The sequence below is a fragment of the Arachis ipaensis genome, chromosome B7, assembly GCF_059453495.1.
Source record: "Arachis ipaensis isolate K30076 ecotype BB chromosome B7, ASM5945349v1, whole genome shotgun sequence".
NCBI classification, from domain to species: Eukaryota; Viridiplantae; Streptophyta; class Magnoliopsida; order Fabales; family Fabaceae; genus Arachis; species Arachis ipaensis.
In genome coordinates this window covers 37,757,426-37,775,158 of record NC_142442.1, presented here as the reverse complement: position 1 = coordinate 37,775,158, position 17,733 = coordinate 37,757,426, and the positions used below count along the sequence as shown (strand labels likewise).

General features: G+C 39.4%; 1 protein-coding gene and 1 non-coding gene across 2 annotated transcripts; both read left to right on the top strand.

Moving 5' to 3' along the window:
- The first annotated feature begins 336 nt into the window (after positions 1-336).
- Positions 337-1,389, top strand: LOC148550874 (uncharacterized). The gene has a single exon (XM_088494650.1). The coding sequence runs from the start codon at positions 337-339 to the stop codon at positions 1,387-1,389; it is 1,053 nt and encodes a 350-aa protein (XP_088350776.1).
- A 15,276-nt stretch (positions 1,390-16,665) lies between these two features.
- LOC148550873 (small nucleolar RNA R71) lies at positions 16,666-16,773 on the top strand. The gene has a single exon (XR_015893176.1). It is a non-coding gene; the product is annotated as a small nucleolar RNA R71 (small nucleolar RNA).
- Positions 16,774-17,733: the final 960 nt, after the last annotated feature.

The window sequence follows — 17,733 nt, the reverse complement described above, 5'->3', positions numbered from 1 at the left end:
TTTCTCTATCTTTTCCTGCTTATGAACCCTTCTCGCCAGGGGAAGGCGAAGAAGGGATATATGTCCTTTAGGGCTCAACAAGGTCGTAGGATTTTTGGCCTCTTTGAGGATTCCTTCCACGACTTCAAGTCTACTTTCTTTAAGGTTAGGCCAATTGAAGGTCATCAACCTTTCTGGCTTACTGCCGAGGGGGAAAGGCAGATCCCGACCTATTGGAGCTTCGGGGCGGGATCCGATTATTTGATAAAGATATCTTATGATTGGTTGAGTCCGGAAGTTCACAATATTGCCGACATTTTGTAAGCGATTTTCGGCGAGAAAAATCTTAACCCTCGTATGGTTATGGGAGATCTGGAGGCCGGTCGATCGTATGTTGGTGAATTCTTTATTTTTGTATTTTTAGTATTTTGTTCTTCTATTACTCACGCCCTCGTCTTTTTGCTTGTAGTTTCCATGGCTGGTGGAAAAAAGACTTTGGCTGACCTGATGAACCTCATCCAAGGGGATGATGAGGGTGGTGACGACTCCTCGGCGACCCCTTCGGCGAGCCAGGACCAAGGGGATGTTGGGGAGGGCAGTGGTCGGGTTGACGGGGCCGACCAAGGTCAGCCAGAGAAGGTTGAGGTTCCTCTTGAGAACACTTCGGGGAATTCGAATGTGGAAACGGAAGCTCCTTTTGATGAGGAGGATCTGGGTTTTGGTGACGATGACTTAAAGGCCGTTAGAAACCCTAAGAAGAGGAAACGGGGCTCCGAGAAAGCACTTTTGGTTATGGAGAAGAACTTCGATGCCGGGGGTTTCATCGAATCTCAGTTACTACCTAGAACCGAGGAGTTTTTCCGTGATGCCGACCTTTCTAGGCAGGCGAGGTGGATCTACCGAAGTCTTCTTCGAGCAGCAGCTATTGCCAAGAAGGTTGAGCCTGTCTTGGGAAATTACCATGATATGGAAGTAAAACTTCGGGACTCCCAAAAAGATCTGACGGATTCGAGATCTCGGGAGGAGTCTCTAAAGACTAAGTTGTCTGAGCAGGAGAAAAAGGCTGAGGAGGATTCCAAGGAGATCAATAGGCTGGTGGATCGGGATCTTGCCTTGATGAAAGATTTGAATACTACTCATGGTGAGGCTGCTGCTGCTGGGAAGAGAGCCAAGGAACTGGAGAAAAATCTGAAGTTGGCGGAGAGCTCGGCAGAGATTGCTCGTGAAGAGATGGCTGCTTTGAGGAAGAAGAATAAGGAGCTTCCAAAAGGGGCCTGGGAGGCCGTGAAGCTGACCGAGGAGGGGATTAAGCTCCAGGTGGCCGTGCTGGCTCCCGACCTCGATCTCTCTCAAGTTGGGGCTTTGAAGATGGTTGAAGGCGGGAAGATTGTTGATATTTTCAAGTCTTGAGATGGATACTTCTCCCAACCTTTGTATTCCTTGCTTTATCTTTTGTAACTTACTTTTATTCTGGGGCGTGTTTAAGGTGCCCTTTAGTTGTAATGAACACTTTTGGCACTTTTATCTTTGGCCATTTTCTTGGTTATTGCTTGTTTTCTCAGACCGTCGTGGCTTTGCCTATGAATTTTTTTTGCTTACCCGGGCCATCGCGGCTTTGCTTTTATTTGTTTTTGCTTACTCGGGCCGTCGTGACTTTTCTTTTATTTGTTTTTGCTTACTCGGACCGTCACGGCCATTTGGTTTACTGTTTTTATGGTATTTACCGTTTTCGTTGCTTGTCGCTGAGTCGTTTTGCTTTGGGTCCCTTTTGGTTCCCGGGGTGATCAGTCCCAGGTTCCCGTTAGGTCGACCGTTCGTTATTTTTTCGTCGTTTTGTTATTTCGATGTGAATCTTGCAAAGAGACAAACTTATCATATTTTTAGAACCGTGAAGCAAGGAAGTGATGTAATGCATAATTAGGTGAAAGATAGTAAAAGAGGAATGTAAAAGGAATGTAAAACAAAGAAAAAAAAGGGGGGGGGGTTGAGGTCGTCTGGTCATGTGGTCGCTTCTTCCTATGAGTAGCACCTCCTCAGGTTTGCCATGTTCCATGTTCTCGGTACCTCGCTTCCATCCAACTTCTCTAACTTATAACCTCCTTTGCCGAGGACCTCTCTTACCCTGTAAGGGCCTTCCCAGTTTGCGGCTAACTTGCCTTCTCCTGGGGTTGGTAGCTAGGGGTGGAAAAAGGCCAGGCGGCCTGCCAGGGGCCTGCAGCCTGGCCTGTGTTTGGCCTGGCCTGTTATAAAATAGGCACAGGCCCAGGCTCTTTTAAAAGCCTTAATACGTTAATAGGCCAGGCCCAGGCTCGCTAATTAGCCTTATTAGCCTGTCAGGCCTGCCTGGGCCTGTTAAAATATAATTAAATATATAAATAATTATTTATTATAACAAAATTATGAGATATTTTAAATCTATTATATTTTATTATAAATATATTTTAAATACATTAAAAGTTTAAAATTTTTTTATAAATATTAAATATATGACATATTACATATAAATATTTTTATTAAAAAATAATTTTTTAAAATAATATTTTTATTTTTGTAAAAAAAAAAATATCAGGCCTTTTAACAGGCTTCAGGCCAGGCCAAACTGAATAACAGGCCAGGCCTAGTACCTTATAAAGAGCCTATAACAGGCTGCAGGCCAGGCTCAGGCCAATTAACTGTATGACAGGCCAGGCCTGTTAAGAGCAAAGCCTGGCCTGGCCTGGCCTGTTTCCACCCCTATTGGTAGCCCTATGTCGTTACGTCGTAAGACCAAGTCGCCTTCTCCCAAGCTTCTTTTTAGCACTTTGCCATTGTACCTTAGGGCTATCCTTTGTTTTATCGCTATCTCTGCTAGGTGTGTCATGGGAGGAATACCGTTGGTAAGGAATTTCACAAGATTTTCGCGTTGCAAGTATAGCCCTTAACCGACAAATAATCCGCGAATCAAATTTTAAAGGAATTGGTTGTCACAAGTTCAACCCCAATAAAAGTAACCGAAGTATTCAAACCTCGGGTCATCTCACAAGGAATGGGCAAACATGTGCATCAACACTGGTTAGAATTCCGGGATTGCAAATCATGAACAAGAAATTAAACTAAGAGTCCTAACAAGCAAGTAATCTTAAAATACAAGAAACTAATTCAAGTGATTAAAGCAAGGTGTGAGCAATTCCAACTTAATAAGATAACATCCAATATAATTCTACTTTAAAACTAAACAAATAACTATAACTAAGACAAAGAAATCAGGATTTTTGGGTTTTCAAATAAGAATAATAAAAGCAACTCTTGGCTAAGCATGGGAATTGGGGTCACCATCCTTGTCCAATAACCATATCTTGACAATTATGAGGAACCAAACTCATTAAGTTTACTTCTATACTTGAAGTATATTAAATGGTTTAGTCAACATCAACGCATAAGGTCCAACCTAGCTACTAATTGACTTAGTAGTAGGCTAGTGTCAATGGTTATCAAATTGACCACTAAGGGTTCCCAAATCATCAAATTCATTAGACCCAATGAATCAAGTTTACCCAATTCCCTTAGCCTAGGCCAAGAGTAAAGAGGACTACTCCATAATCAAAGGAAACATTTCATCAAACACATGGTAAGCATTACTAAAAGACATATTCAAATTGCAATTAGATTGAAATTAACAAGTACCCACTAACAATTATCAATATGAAATCACTCAAACAACACAATTAATCATGAAAATCATCAACGTAACATTAACAATTCAAGATCCACAAGATTCATGAAATGGGTAGAAAATAACAAGTGACAAGAAAACATAAATCTAACACAAGTTCTAAACAAAATTATACTAAGGAAATCCAAATTAAGTAATCAAAACTAGTAATTAACAAGATCCAATTCAGAATTCAACAAGGAAAGATCAAATCAAACTAGATCTATAAAGGAACAAGGGTTTCTCTCTCTAGAAGAACAAAAACCAAAAACTAGCTAAAAATTGTGTCTAATTGTGAATGAATGATCCCCCCCTTCCCCCTAGCATCCTTGGGTCTTTTCCATGCAGAACCAGCTTGAATTTGGGCCTCTTGAGCCTCAGAAATTGCCAGGCACGATTTTCTTTAATGAAGTCACGCGCAGCTTATCGCGTGTACGCTCCATGCACGCGTGCGCGCCGATTGATTTTGCGATCCACGCGTGCACGCCATGTACGCGTGCGCGTCGGTGGGGATGTCTCTAATCCACGCGGATGCACCGATCTACATGCGTCGCTTCCAGCTGTCCACATCCACACGTGCGCGCGAGGTGCGCGTGCGCGCCCATGCTGAAATTCCCAAAATCTAAATCTTCATGTTCCTTCCTCTTGTGCATGCTTTCTTTCTCTCTTCTAGGCCATTCTTGCCCTATAAATTCTAAAATCACTCAACAAACACATCACAGAATCGAATGGTAATAAAAGAGGATCAAAATATAGCAATTCTAAGGCAAAAGAAGCATGTTTTCCATCATGAAGCAATATTAGGAAGAGAACACAAAACCATGCAATTGTTGTGAATAAGTGTGAAAAATATTGACAAAATCCCCAAATTCTACACAATATAAACCACAAAATTGGGGTTTATCAAATCTCTCCACACTTAAACCAAGCATGTCCTCATGCTAAAAATAAAAAGACCAAAGATCGTGGTAAGAAAGGGTTTATGAAGTACAAATTACCTAAATGAATGCATGCAACTAATGTAAAAGCATCTATCTACTTGGTCAAGGGTAAATCTATCCTCCAAGAACATATATGAGCATACAGGGTAAAAATGATATGTAATTCATAAATCCTACCAATTTGAACATTGATGAGCGGATAATTTATACGCTTTTTGGCATTGTTTTTACATAGTTTTTAGTATACTTTAGTTACTTTTTATTATATTTTTATTAGTTTTCATTCAAAAATCACATTTCTGGACTTTACTATAAGTTTGTGTATTTTTCTGTGATTTCAGGTATTTTCTGGCTGAAATTGAGGGACTTGAGCAAAAATCTGATTCAGAGGCTGAAGAAGGACTGCAGATGCTGTTGGATTCTGACCTTCCTGCACTCGAAATGGATTTTCTGGAGCTACAGGAACCCAATTGGCACGATCTCAATTGCGTTGGAAAGTAGACATCCAGGGCTTTCCGGCAATATATAATAATCTATACTTTTCATGAGTTTTGACGATGCAAACTGGCGTTCAAACGCCAACTCCCTGCCCTATTCTAGAGTTAAACGCCAGAAACAGGTTGCAAACAAGAGTTAAACGCCAGAAACAGGCTACAAACTGGCGTTTAATTCCAAAAAGAGTCTCTACATATGAAAGCTCAATGCTCAGCCCAAGCACACACCAAGTGGGCCCGGAAGTGGATTTCCGCATCATTTACTTATCTTATGTAACCCTAGCTACTAGTTTAGTATAAAAACTACTTTTAGTGATTTATTTCACATCTTTTGATCATCTTTTGAATAATTTTATGTTCAGAGATCACGTTTAGGGGGGCTGGCTATTTGGCCACGCCTTGACCTCCATCACTTATGTATTTTCAACGGTAGAGTTTCTACACACCATAGATTAAGGTGTGGAGCTCTACTGTTCCTCATGAATTAATGCAAAGTACTATTGTTTTTCTATTCAATTCAAGCTTATTCTTATTATAAGATATTCATTGCACACAAGAACATGATGAATGTGATGATTATGTGACACTCATCACCATTCTCACTTATGAACGCGTGCCTAACAAACACTTCCGTTCTACATGAAAACAAGCTTGAATGCATATCTCTTAGCCTCCTGGTTCACGATCAGAGTCTTCGTGGTATAGGCTAGAATTATTGGTGGCCATTCCTGAGATCCGAAAATTCTAAACCTTGTCTGTGGTATTCCGAGTAGGATCTGGGAAGGGATGACTGTGACGAGTTTCAAACTCGCGATTGTTGGGCGTGTGACATACGCAAAAGGATCAATGGATCCTATTCCAGCATGATCGAGAACCGACAGATGATTAGCCTTGCGGTGACAGCGCATTTGGACCATTTTCACTGAGAGGACGGGAAGTAGCCATTGACAACGGTGATGCCCAACATACAGCTTGCCATGGAAAGGAGTATGAATGATTGGATGAAGACAGTAGGAAAGCAGAGATTCAGAGGGAGCAAAACATCTCCATACGCTTATCTGAAACTCTCACCAATGAATTACATGAGTATCTCTATCCTATTCTATATTTTATTTATAATTCAATTATCTTAAATCTCATAACCATTTGAATCTTCCTGACTAAGATTTGCAAGATGACCATAGCTTACTTCAAGCCGACAATCTCCGTGGGATCGACCCTTACTCACGTAAGGTTTATTACTTGGACGATCCAACTGGTTAGTTGTGCGAAGTTGTGAAAAAGAACTAAGATTATGAACGTGCGTATTAATTTTTTGGCGCCGTTACCAAGGAATGAACAGTCACGATTTCGTGCACCAAGTTTTTGGCGCCGTTGCCGAGGATTGTTCGAGTTTGGACAACTGACGGTTCATCTTGTTGCTCAGATTAGGTAATTTTATTTTAATTTTAAACTTTTTGTTTTTATTATTTTTATTTTCGAAAAAAAATTTCAAAAAAAAAATTTAATTATTCTATGTTCTTCAGAATTTTTAAGAATGAATTCTAGAGTTTCATGAGATATGTTGAATCCTGGCTGGTTAGTAAGCCATGTCTAATCTTTTGGACCGAGGTTTTAACTATCTTTAGAAGAGCTTCTTTGCCTTTCTCAGCGAATTAGTTGTTGTATGTAATGATCTGCTAAAGCTTGGCTGGCCATTGGCTATGTCTAGTGTTTTGGACCAGAGCTTTCACTGAAAGCTTGGCTGGCTAGTAAACCATGTCTAATTCCTGGACCGGAGTTTTAGACTAACATTGCATGATTCCTGGAATTCTCATTAGAAATTTTGAAATCCTTATTTTTCTTTTCCAATTAATTTTTGAAAAATTACAAAAAAATAAATAAAATAAAAAAAAACCAAAATTTTTGTGTTCCTTGTTTGAGTCTAGTGTCAATTGCATCTTTTTAATTTTTCTTTAAAATTTTTGAAGAACACCTGCATGAAACTATTCTTCATGATCTTCAAGTTGTTCTTGATGATTTTCTTTGTTTGATCTTTGCATTTTCATGTTTTGTGTCTTTTCTTGTTTTTCATATGCATTTTCAATTTGTTAGTGTCTAAAGTTTGAAAATTTCTAAGTTTGGTGTCCTGCATTTTTTTCTTTTCTTAAAAATTTTCAAAAATAAGTCTTGATGTTCATCTTGATCTTCAAAGTGTTCTTGGTGTTCATCTTGACATTCAAAGTGTTCTTGCATGCATCATGTGTTTTGATCTTGAATTTTTATGTTTTTCATCATTTTTATGTTTTTCTCTCTCCTCATTAAAAATTCAAAAATAAAATATCTTTCCCTTTTTCTTCTCATAAATTTCGAATATTTGAGTTGACTTTTTCAAAAAAATTTCAAAATTTAGTTGTTTCTTATGAGTCAAATCAAATTTTCAATTTAAAAATTCTATCTTTTTCATATCTTTTTCAAAAATCAAAATTTTTTCATTTTTTCTTTCATATTTTCGAAAATTTCAAATTGATTTTCAAAAATCTTTTTTTTTATTTTGTTTCATATTTTCGAATTCTTTGCTAGCATTTAATATTTTGATTCAAAAATTTTAAAGTTTGTTACTTGCCTATTAAGAAAGGTTCAATCTTTAAATTTTAGAATCATATCTTTTACTTTCTTGTTAGTCAAGTAATCAACTTTAATTTTCAAAATCAAATCTTTTTAATTTCCAATTCAAATTTTTTTCAAAATGATTTTCAATCATATCTCTTTCAATTTCAATCATATCTTTTTCAAAATCAATTTCAAAATCTTTTCTAACTTCTCACCCTTTCAAATTTGATTTTCAAATCTTTTTCAATTAACTACTTAACTTTTTGGTTTATTTTTAAAAGTTTTCTATTTCAATCATATCTTTTTCAAAACTACCTAACTAATTTTCTCTCTCTAATTTTCGAAAACTTCTATCCACTTTATCAAAATTCTTTTTAATTAACTAATTGTTTCAAATTTTAATTTTAATTTTATTTCTCTTTTTTATTTTCGAATACTAACATTTTAAAATAAAAACAAAAATATTTTTCCTTTTAGTTTAAATTAAATTCGAATTTTCTCCCCCCTCTCTTCTCCTCCTTCTATTCTCCTCATCTTATACTCATATAAGGAATCTCTATACTATGACATAGAGTATTCCATATTTTCTTTTCTGTTCTCTTTTTTTTCATATGAGCAGGAACAAGGATAAGAATATTCTTGTTGAAGCTGATCCTGAACCTGAAAGGACTCTAAAGAGGAAGCTAAGGGAAGCTAAAGCACAACTCTCTGGAGAGAACCTGACAGAAATTTTCGAAAAAGAAGGAGACATGGCCGAACCTAATAACAATGGTGGAAATACAAAGAAGATGCTTGGTGACTTTATTTCACCCTCTTCTAACTTCTATGGAAGAAGCATCTCACTTTCTGCAATTGGAGCAAACAACTTTGAGCTTAAGCCTCAATTAGTTTCTCTAATGCAATAGAACTGCAAGTTTCATGGACTTCCAATGGAAGATCCTCATCAGTTTTTAGCTGAATTCTTGCAAATCTGTGACACTGTCAAGACCAATGGAGTTGATCCTGAGGTCTACAGGCTTATGCTTTTCCCTTTTGATGTAAGAGACAGAGCTAGAACATGGTTGGATTCACAACCTAAGGATAGCCTGAACTCTTGGGATAAGTTGGTCAGTGCTTTCCTGGCCAAATTCTTTCCACCTCAAAAGATGAGCAAGCTTAGAGTGGAAATCCAAACCTTCAGACAGAAGGAAGGAGAATCCCTCTATGAAGCTTGGAAAAGATACAAGCAACTGATCAAAAGGTGTCCTACTGACATGCTTCCAGAATGGAGCATCATAAGTATATTCTATGATGGTCTGTCTAGTTGTCAAAAATGTCATTGGACCATTCTGCAGGAGGATCTCTTCACGTGAAAACCCCTGCAGAAGCTCAGGAACTCATTGAAATGGTTGCAAATAACCAGTTCATGTACACCTCTGAGAGGAATCCTGTGAACAATGGGATGCCTCAGAAGAAGGGAGTTCTTGAAATTGATACTCTGAATGCCATATTAGCTCAGAATAAAATATTGACTCAGAAAGTCAATATGATTTCTCATAGTCTGAATGGATTGCAAGCTGCATCCAACAGTACTAAAGAAGCATCTTCTAAAGAAGAAGCTTATGATTCTGAGAACCCTGCAATAGCAAAGGTGAATTACATGGGAGAACCCTATGGAAACACTTATAATCCTTCATGGAGAAATCATCCAAATTTATCATGGAAGGACCAACAGAAGCCTCAACAAGGCTTCAATAATAATGGTGGAAGAAATAGGTTTAGCAATAGCAAGCCTTTTCCATCATCTTCTCAGCAACAGACAGAGAATTCTGAACAGAGCCATTCTGGCCTGGCAACCATAGTCTCTGATCTATCCAAGACCACACTAAGTTTCATGAATGAAACAAGGTCCTCCATTAGAAATTTGGAGGCACAGGTAGGTCAGCTGAGTAAGAAGATTACTGAAACTCCTCCCAGTACTCTCCCAAGCAATACAGAAGAAAATTCCAAGAGAGAGTGCAAGGCCATAACCTTACTTGGTATGGCCAAATGCCCAGAGGAGGAGGAGGACGTGAATCCCAGTAAGGAAGACCTCTTGGGACGTCCTCTGAACACAAAGGAATTCCCATTTGAGGAACCAAAGGAATCTGTGGCTCATACAGAGATCATAGAGATTCCATTGAACTTCCTTCTGCCATTCATGAGCTCTGATGAGTATTCTTCCTCTGAAGAGGATGAAGATGTCATTGAAGAGCAACTTGCTAAGTATCTAAGAGTAATCATGAAGTTGAATGCCAGTTTATTTGGTAATGAGACTTGGGAGGATGAACCCCCCTTGTTCACCAATGAAAACTGAGTACATTAATGAGGCAAACTTTACCTCAGAAGAAACCGGATCCCGGAAAGTTCTTCATACCTTGTACCATAGGCACCATGACCTTTGAGAAGGCTCTATGTGACCTTGGGTCAGGGATAAACCTCATGCCACTCTCTGTAATGGAAAAACTAGGAATCTTTGAGGTACAACCTGCAAGAATCTCATTAGAGCTGGCAGACAAATCAATGAAAAAGGCTTATGGACTAGTAGAGGACATGCTAGTGAAGGTTGAAGGCCTTTACGTCCCTGCTGATTTCATAATCCTAGACACTGGGAAGGATGAGGATGAATCCATCATCCTTGGCAGACCCTTCCTAGTCACAGCAAATACTGTGATTGATGTTGACAGAGGAGAGTTGGTCCTTCAGTTGAATGAGGACTACCTTGTATTTAAGACTCAAGGTTCTTCTTCTGTAACCATGGAGAGGAAGCATGAGAAGTTTCTCTCAATACAGAGTCAAACAAAACCCCCACATTCAAACTCTAAGTTTGGTGTTGAGAGGCCCCAACCTTGCTCTGATTATCTGTGAAGCTCCATGAGAGCTCACTGTCAAGCTATTGACATTAAAGAAGCGCTTGTGGGAGGCAACCCAATGTTATTTAATTATATCTATTTATTTTCCATTGCTATTTTATGTTTTCTTTAGGTTGATGATCATGTGAAGTCACAAAAACTACTGAAAAATCAAAAACAGAATGAAAAACACCATTAAAAATAGCTCACCCTGGAAGAAGAGCTTACTGGCGTTTAAACGCCAATAAGAAGCATCAAACTGGCGTTTAACGCCAGAAAGAAGCATCAAGCTAGCGTTAAACGCCAGAAATAAGCACCAGACTGGCATTTAACGCCAGAACAGAGCATAGAATTGGCGTTTAATGCCAAGAATGGGAGAAAAGCTGGTGTTAAACGCCAGAAACAAGCAGCAAGCTGGCGTTTAACGCCAGACATGCATTCTAAGGGCGTTTTGCAGGCCTAAATGGAGCAGGGATGTTAAGTCCTTGACCCCTCTGGATCTGTGGACCCCACAGGATCCCCACCTACCCCACCTCTTCTTCTCTACTCTTCACACATTTTCATAACACTCTTCCCCAAATGTCCTTCACCAATCACCTCCATACCTCTTCCCCATAAACCCCACCTACCTCCAAATTCAAATTCCTTTCCCTCCCAAACCCAACCCTAATGGCCGAAACCTACTGGTGCACGAAATTGTGATCTCTGGTAATGGCTTCTCAGGCTAGATACTCTGATCTAGTTTTACAGTCTGTCACAACTTCGATACAACTAACCAGCAAGTGCACTGGGTCGTCCAAGTAATACCTTACGTGAGTAAGGGTCGAATCCCACGGAGATTGTTGGTATGAAGCAAGCTATGGTCACCTTGTAAATCTTAGTTAGGCAGATATAAAACAGTTATGTGGTTTTCGAATTATAAATAATAGAATAGGGATAGAGGTACTTATGTAAATCATTGGTGAGAATTTCAGATAAGCGTATGGAGATGCATTCGTACCTCTGAATCTCTGCTTTCCTGCTATCTTCATCCAATCAGTCTTACTCCTTTCCATGGCTGGCTTTATGCAAGGGCATCACCGTTGTCAGTGGCTACATCCCCTCCTCTCAGTGAATAATATGCTCACGCACCCTGTCACGGCACGGCTATTCATCTGTCGGTTCCCGATCATGCTGGAATAGGATTCACCCTCCTTTTGTGTCTGTCACTAACGCCCAACACTCGCGAGTTTGAAGCTCGTCACAGTCATTCAATCATTGAATCCTACTCGGAATACCACAGACAAGGTTTAGACTTTCCGGATTCTCTTGAATGCCGCCATCATTCTAGCGTACGCCACAAAGATTCTGATTAAGAGATCTAAGAGATATTCATTCTAGCTTAATTCATGTAGAACAAAAGTGTTTGTCAGGCACGCGTTCATAAGGGAGAAGGATGATGAGCGTCACACATAATCATCACCTTCATCACGTTCTTGGGTGCGAATGGATATCTTAGAAGCGAAATAAGAAGAATTGAGTAGAAAACAGTAGTACTTTGCATTAATCTTTGAGGGACAGCAGAGCTCCACACCTTAATCTATGGAGTGTAGAAACTCTACCGTTAAAAATACATAAGTGAAGGTCCAGGCATGGCCGAGATGGCCAGCCCCCAAAACGTGATCAAAGGATCATAAGGTAATCCAAAGATGGTCTAAAAGACTAGTAAAAGGTCCTATTTATAATAAACTAGTCACTAGGGTTTACATGAGTAAGTAATTGATGCATAAATCCACTTCCAGGGCCCACTTGGTGTGTGTTTGGGCTGAGCTTGAGTGTAGCACGTGCAGAGGCCATTTGTGGAGTTGAACGCCAGTTTCTGTGCCAGTTTGGGCGTTCAACTCTGGTTTTGGCTCCTTTTCTGGCGCTGGACGCCAGATTTGGGTAGAAAGCTGGCGTTGAACGCCAGTTTACGTCGTCAATTCTTGGCCAAAGTATAGACTATTATATATTGCTGGAAAGCCCTGGATGTCTACTTTCCAACGCAATTGGAAGCTCGCCATTTCGAGTTCTGTAGCTCCAGAAAATCCACTTTGAGTGCAGGGAGGTCAGAATCCAACAGCATCAGCAGTCCTTTTTCAACCTCTGAATCTGATTTCTGCTCAAGTCCCTCAATTTCAGCCAGAAAATACCTGAAATCACAGAAAAACACATAAACTCATAGTAAAGTCCAGAAATGTGAATTTAACACAAAATCTATTAAAAACATCCCTAAAAGTAACTAGATCCTACTAAAAACAATGTCAAAAAGCGTATAAATTATCCGCTCATCACAACACCAAACTTAAATTGTTGCTTGTCCCCAAGCAACTAAAAATCAATTGGGATAAAAAGAAGAGAATATACTATAAATTCCAAACTATCAATGAAACATAGCTTCAATCATATGAGCGGGACTTATAGCTTTTTGCCTCTTGAATAGTCTTGGCATCTCACTTTATCCATTGAGGTTCAGAATGATTGGCATCTATAGGAACTTCAGATTTCGAATAGTGTCATTGACTCTCCTAGTTCAGTATGATGATTCTTGAACACAGCTTCTTTATGAGTCTTGGCCGTGGCCCTAAGCACTTTGTTTTCCAGTATTACCACCGGATACATAAATGCCACAGACACATAATTGGGTGAACCTTTTCAGATTGTGACTCAGCTTTGCTAGAGTCCCCAATTAGAGGTGTCCAGGGTTCTTAAGCACACTCTTCTTTTGCTTTGGACCTTGACTTTAACCGCTCAGTCTCAAGTTTTCACTTGACACCTACACGCCACAAGCACATGGTTAGGGACAGCTTGGTTTAGCCGCTTAGACCAGGATTTTATTCCTTTAGGCCCTCCTATCCACTGGTGCTCAAAGCCGTGGGATCCTTTTTATTTGCCCTTGCCTTTTTGTTTTAAGGGTTATTGGCTTTTTCTGCTTGCTTTTTCTTTTTCTTTCTATTTTTTTTTTTCGCCTATTTTTTTTTCTGCAAGCTTTGTTCTTTGCTGCTTTTTCTTGCTTCAAGAATCATTTTTATGATTTTTCAGATTATCAAATAACATGTCTCCTAGTCATCATTCTTTCAAGAGCCAACATATTTAACATTCTTAAACAACAACTTCAAAAGACATATGCACTGTTCAAGCATACATTCAGAAAACAAGAAGCATTGTCACCACATTAATATAATTAAACTAAGTTCAAGGATAAATTCGAAACTCATGTACTTCTTGTTCTTTTGAATTAAAACATTTTTCATTTAAGAGAGGTGATGGATTCATAGGACATTTATAACTTTAAGACAAAGTTACTAACTACTAATGATCATGTAGTGAAGACACACACATAGATGAGCACATAACATAGAAAACGAAAAACAGAAGAAATAAGAACAAGGAATGAATCCACCTTAGTGATGTCCTTGAGCTCTTCTATGTCTCTTCCTTGTCTTTGCTACTCCTCCTTCATTGCTTTTAGATCTTCTCTGATTTCATGAAGGATGATGGAGTGCTCTTGATGTTCCACCCTTAGTTGCTTCCAATAATTGTGTGGAAGAAAATGTATCCCCTGAGGTATCTCAGGGATCTCTTGATTTGCAGTCAAATGTTCTACCACTGAGCTATAGACCCTTGATGGAAGCTTTTTGTCTCCCCTTTCCTCTTTCTAGGGGCTTCTCTGGCCTTAGGTGCCATCAATGGTTATGGAAAAAAAAACAAAAAAGCTATGCTTTTACCACACCAAACTTAGAATATTGCTCGCCCTCGAGCAAAAGAAGAAAGAATAGAAGAAGAAGAAGAAGATATGGAGGAGAAGGAGGGATGTGTATATTCGGCCATATGGGTGGGATTGGGTGGGAAAGAGATGTTGAATTTTTGAAGGTAGTGGGTGTATGGATGTGAGTGGTAAATGGAAAAAAAGAAGGGATGATCATGAATGGAAAGAGAGATGATGAGGTAGGTGGGAATCCTGTGGGGTCCACAGATCCTGAGGTGTCAAGGCATTTACATCCCTGCACCAATTTAGGCATGTAAAATGCCCTTGCACACAACTCTGGGCGTTCAGCGCCAGGTTGGTGCCCATTTTGGGCGTTCAACGCCCCTTTGCTGCCATTTCTGGCGTTGAACGCCAGAACCATGCTTGTTCTGGGCGTTCAGCGCCAGAACTATGCTCTGTTCTGGCGTTTGAACGCCAGACAGATGCTCCTCCAGGGTGTGATTTTTCTTCTGCTGTTTTTGATTCCGTTTTCAATTTTTATATTTATTTTGTGACTCCTCATGATCATGAACCTAAGAAAACATGAAAAAAAAACAATAAAAATAAGAATTAGATAAACATTGCGTTGCCTCCCAATAAGCGCTTCTTTAATGTCAATAGCTTGACAGTGGGCTCTCATGGAGCCTCACAGATGTGCAGAGCTTTGTTGAGACTCTCCAACACCAAACTTAGAGTTTGGATATGGGAGTTCAACACCAAACTTAGAGATTGGTTGTGGCCTCCCAACACCAAACTTAGAGTTTGACTGTGGGGGCTCTGGTTGACTCTGCTTGGAGAGAAGCTTTTTCTGCTTCCTCTCCATGGTTGCAGAGGGAGATCCTTGAGTTTTAAACACAAGGGAGTTCTCATTCCATTGAAGGAATATTTCACCTCTGTCAACATCAATCACAGCTCTTGCTGTGGCCAGGAAAGGTCTTCCTAGGATGATGGATTCATACTCTTCCTTTCCAGTATCCAGGACTATGAAATCAGTAGGTATGTAAAGGTCCTCAACCTTTACTAATACATCTTCTACTTGTCCATAAGCCTGTTTTCTTGAGCTGTCTGCCATCTCTAATGAGATTTTAGCAGCTTGCACCCCATAGATTCCCAGTTTCTCTATTACAGAGAGGGGCATGAGGTTTATTCCTGAACCAAGGTCACACAGAGCCTTAAAGATCATGGTGCCTATGGTACAGGGTATTATGAACTTTCCAGGATCCTGTCTCTTCTAAGGCAATGTCAGTTGATCCAGATCACTTAGTTCATTGATGAACAAGGGAGGTTCAACTTCCCAAGCATCAATGCCAAACAATTTGGCATTCAGCTTCATGATTGCACCAAGAAACTTGGCAGTTTGCTCTTCAGTAACATCCTCATTCTCTTCAGAAGAGGAATACTCATCAGAGCTCATGAAGGGCATAAGGAGGTTCAATGGAATCTCTATGGTCTCTAGATGAGCCTCAGAGTCCTTTGGTTCCTCAGAGGGAAGCTCCTTATTGATCACTGGACGTCCCAGGAGGTCTTCCTCCTTGGGATTCACGTCCTCTCCTCTCCTCACAGGTTCGGCCATGGCGCTTATGTCAATGGCCTTGCACTCTCCTTTTGGATTCTCTTCTGTATTGCTTGGGAGAGTACTAGGAGGGATTTTAGTGATCCTTTTACTCAGCTGGCCCACTTGTGCTTCCAGATTTCTAATGGAAGATCTTGTTTCATTCATGAAACTTACAGTGGCCTTAGATAGATCAGAGACTAGATTTGCTAAATTAGAAGCATTTTGTTCAGAGTTCTCTATCTGTTGCTGAGTTGATGATGGAAAAGGCTTGCTATTGCTAAACCTGTTTCTTCCACCATTATTAAAGCCTTGTTGAGGCTTTTGATCCTTTCATGAGAAATTTGGATGATTTCTCCATGTTGAGTTATAGGTGTTTCCATAAGGTTCACCTAAGTAATTTACCTCTGCTATTGCAGGGTTCTCAGGATCATAGGCTTCTTCTTCAGAAGATGCCTCTTGAGTACTGTTGGATGCAGCTTGCATTCCATGCAGACTCTGAGAAATCATATTGACTTGCTGAGTCAATATTTTATTCTGAGCCAATATGGCATTCAGAGTATCAACCTCAAGAACTCCCTTCTTCATAGGCGTCCCATTACTCACAGGATTCCTTTCAGAAGTGTACATGAACTGGTTATTAGCAACCATGTCAATGAGTTCTTGAGCTTCTGCAGGCGTTTTCTTTAGGTGAATGGATCTACCTGCAGAGGTATCCAATGACATCTTTGATAACTCAGATAAACCATCATAGAATATATCCAGGATGGTCCATTCTGAAAGCATGTCAGAAGGACACTTTTTGGTCAACTGTTTGTATCTTTCCCAAGCTTCATAGAGGGATTCACCTTCTTTCTGTCTGAAGGTTTGAACATCAGCTCTAAGCTTGCTCAGCTTTTGAGGAGGAAAGTACTTGGCTAAGAAAGCCGTGACCAGCTTATCCCAAGAGTTTAGGCTGTCTTTAGGTTGAGAATCCAACCATAATCTAGCTCTGTCTCTTACAGCAAAAGGGAAAAGCATGAGCCTGTAGACTTCAGGATCTACTCCATTAGTCTTAACAGTATCACATATCTGCAAGAATTCAGTTAAGAACTGAAAAGGATCTTCAGATGAAAGTCCATGAAACTTGCAGTTTTGCTGCATCAGAGAAACTAATTGAGGTTTCAGCTCAAAATTGTTTGCTCTAATGGCAGGAATGGAGATGCTTCTTCCATGTAAATTGGAATTAGGTGCAGTAAAGTCACCAAGCATCTTCCTTGTATTATCATTATTTTCGGCTGCCATCTCCTCTGCCTGTTCGAAAATTTCTGAAAGGTTATCTCTGGATTGTTGTATTTTAGCTTCTCTTAATTTTTTCTTCAGAGTCCTTTCAGGTTCTGGATCTGCTTCCACAAGAATGTTCTTATCCTTGCTCCTGCTCATATGACAAAGAAGAAGGCACAGAAAAATAATAATAATAATAATAGAGATCCTTTATACCACAATATAGGGATCCCTTTGTGAGTGGAAGAGAAGAGGGGGAGACAAAGCACGTGATGTAAAGGAAGAGATGCAACTGTACGAATGAAAGAGATGTGAGATGAGATGTTAGGATATGAATGAATAAATAGAATGAGATGGGAGAGGGATAATTTCCGAAAATTATTTTGAAAAAGAGTTAGTGATTTTTGAAAATAGTTTTTGAAAAATGTTAGAAATTTTCGAAAAATATTTTTTTTTTAAATTTAAAAATAAAAATAATTAGTTGGTAAAAAAGAAATTTTTGAAAAAGAGGGAAGATATTTTCGAAAATGAGAGAGAGAGAGTTAGTTAGGTGGTTTTGAAAGAGTTAAGAAACAAACAAAAAGT

Coding starts and splice junctions, on each gene's coding strand:
- LOC148550874 (XM_088494650.1), top strand. CDS start 337: ATGGTTATGGGAGATCTGGAGGCCGGTCGATCGTATGTTGGTGAATTC.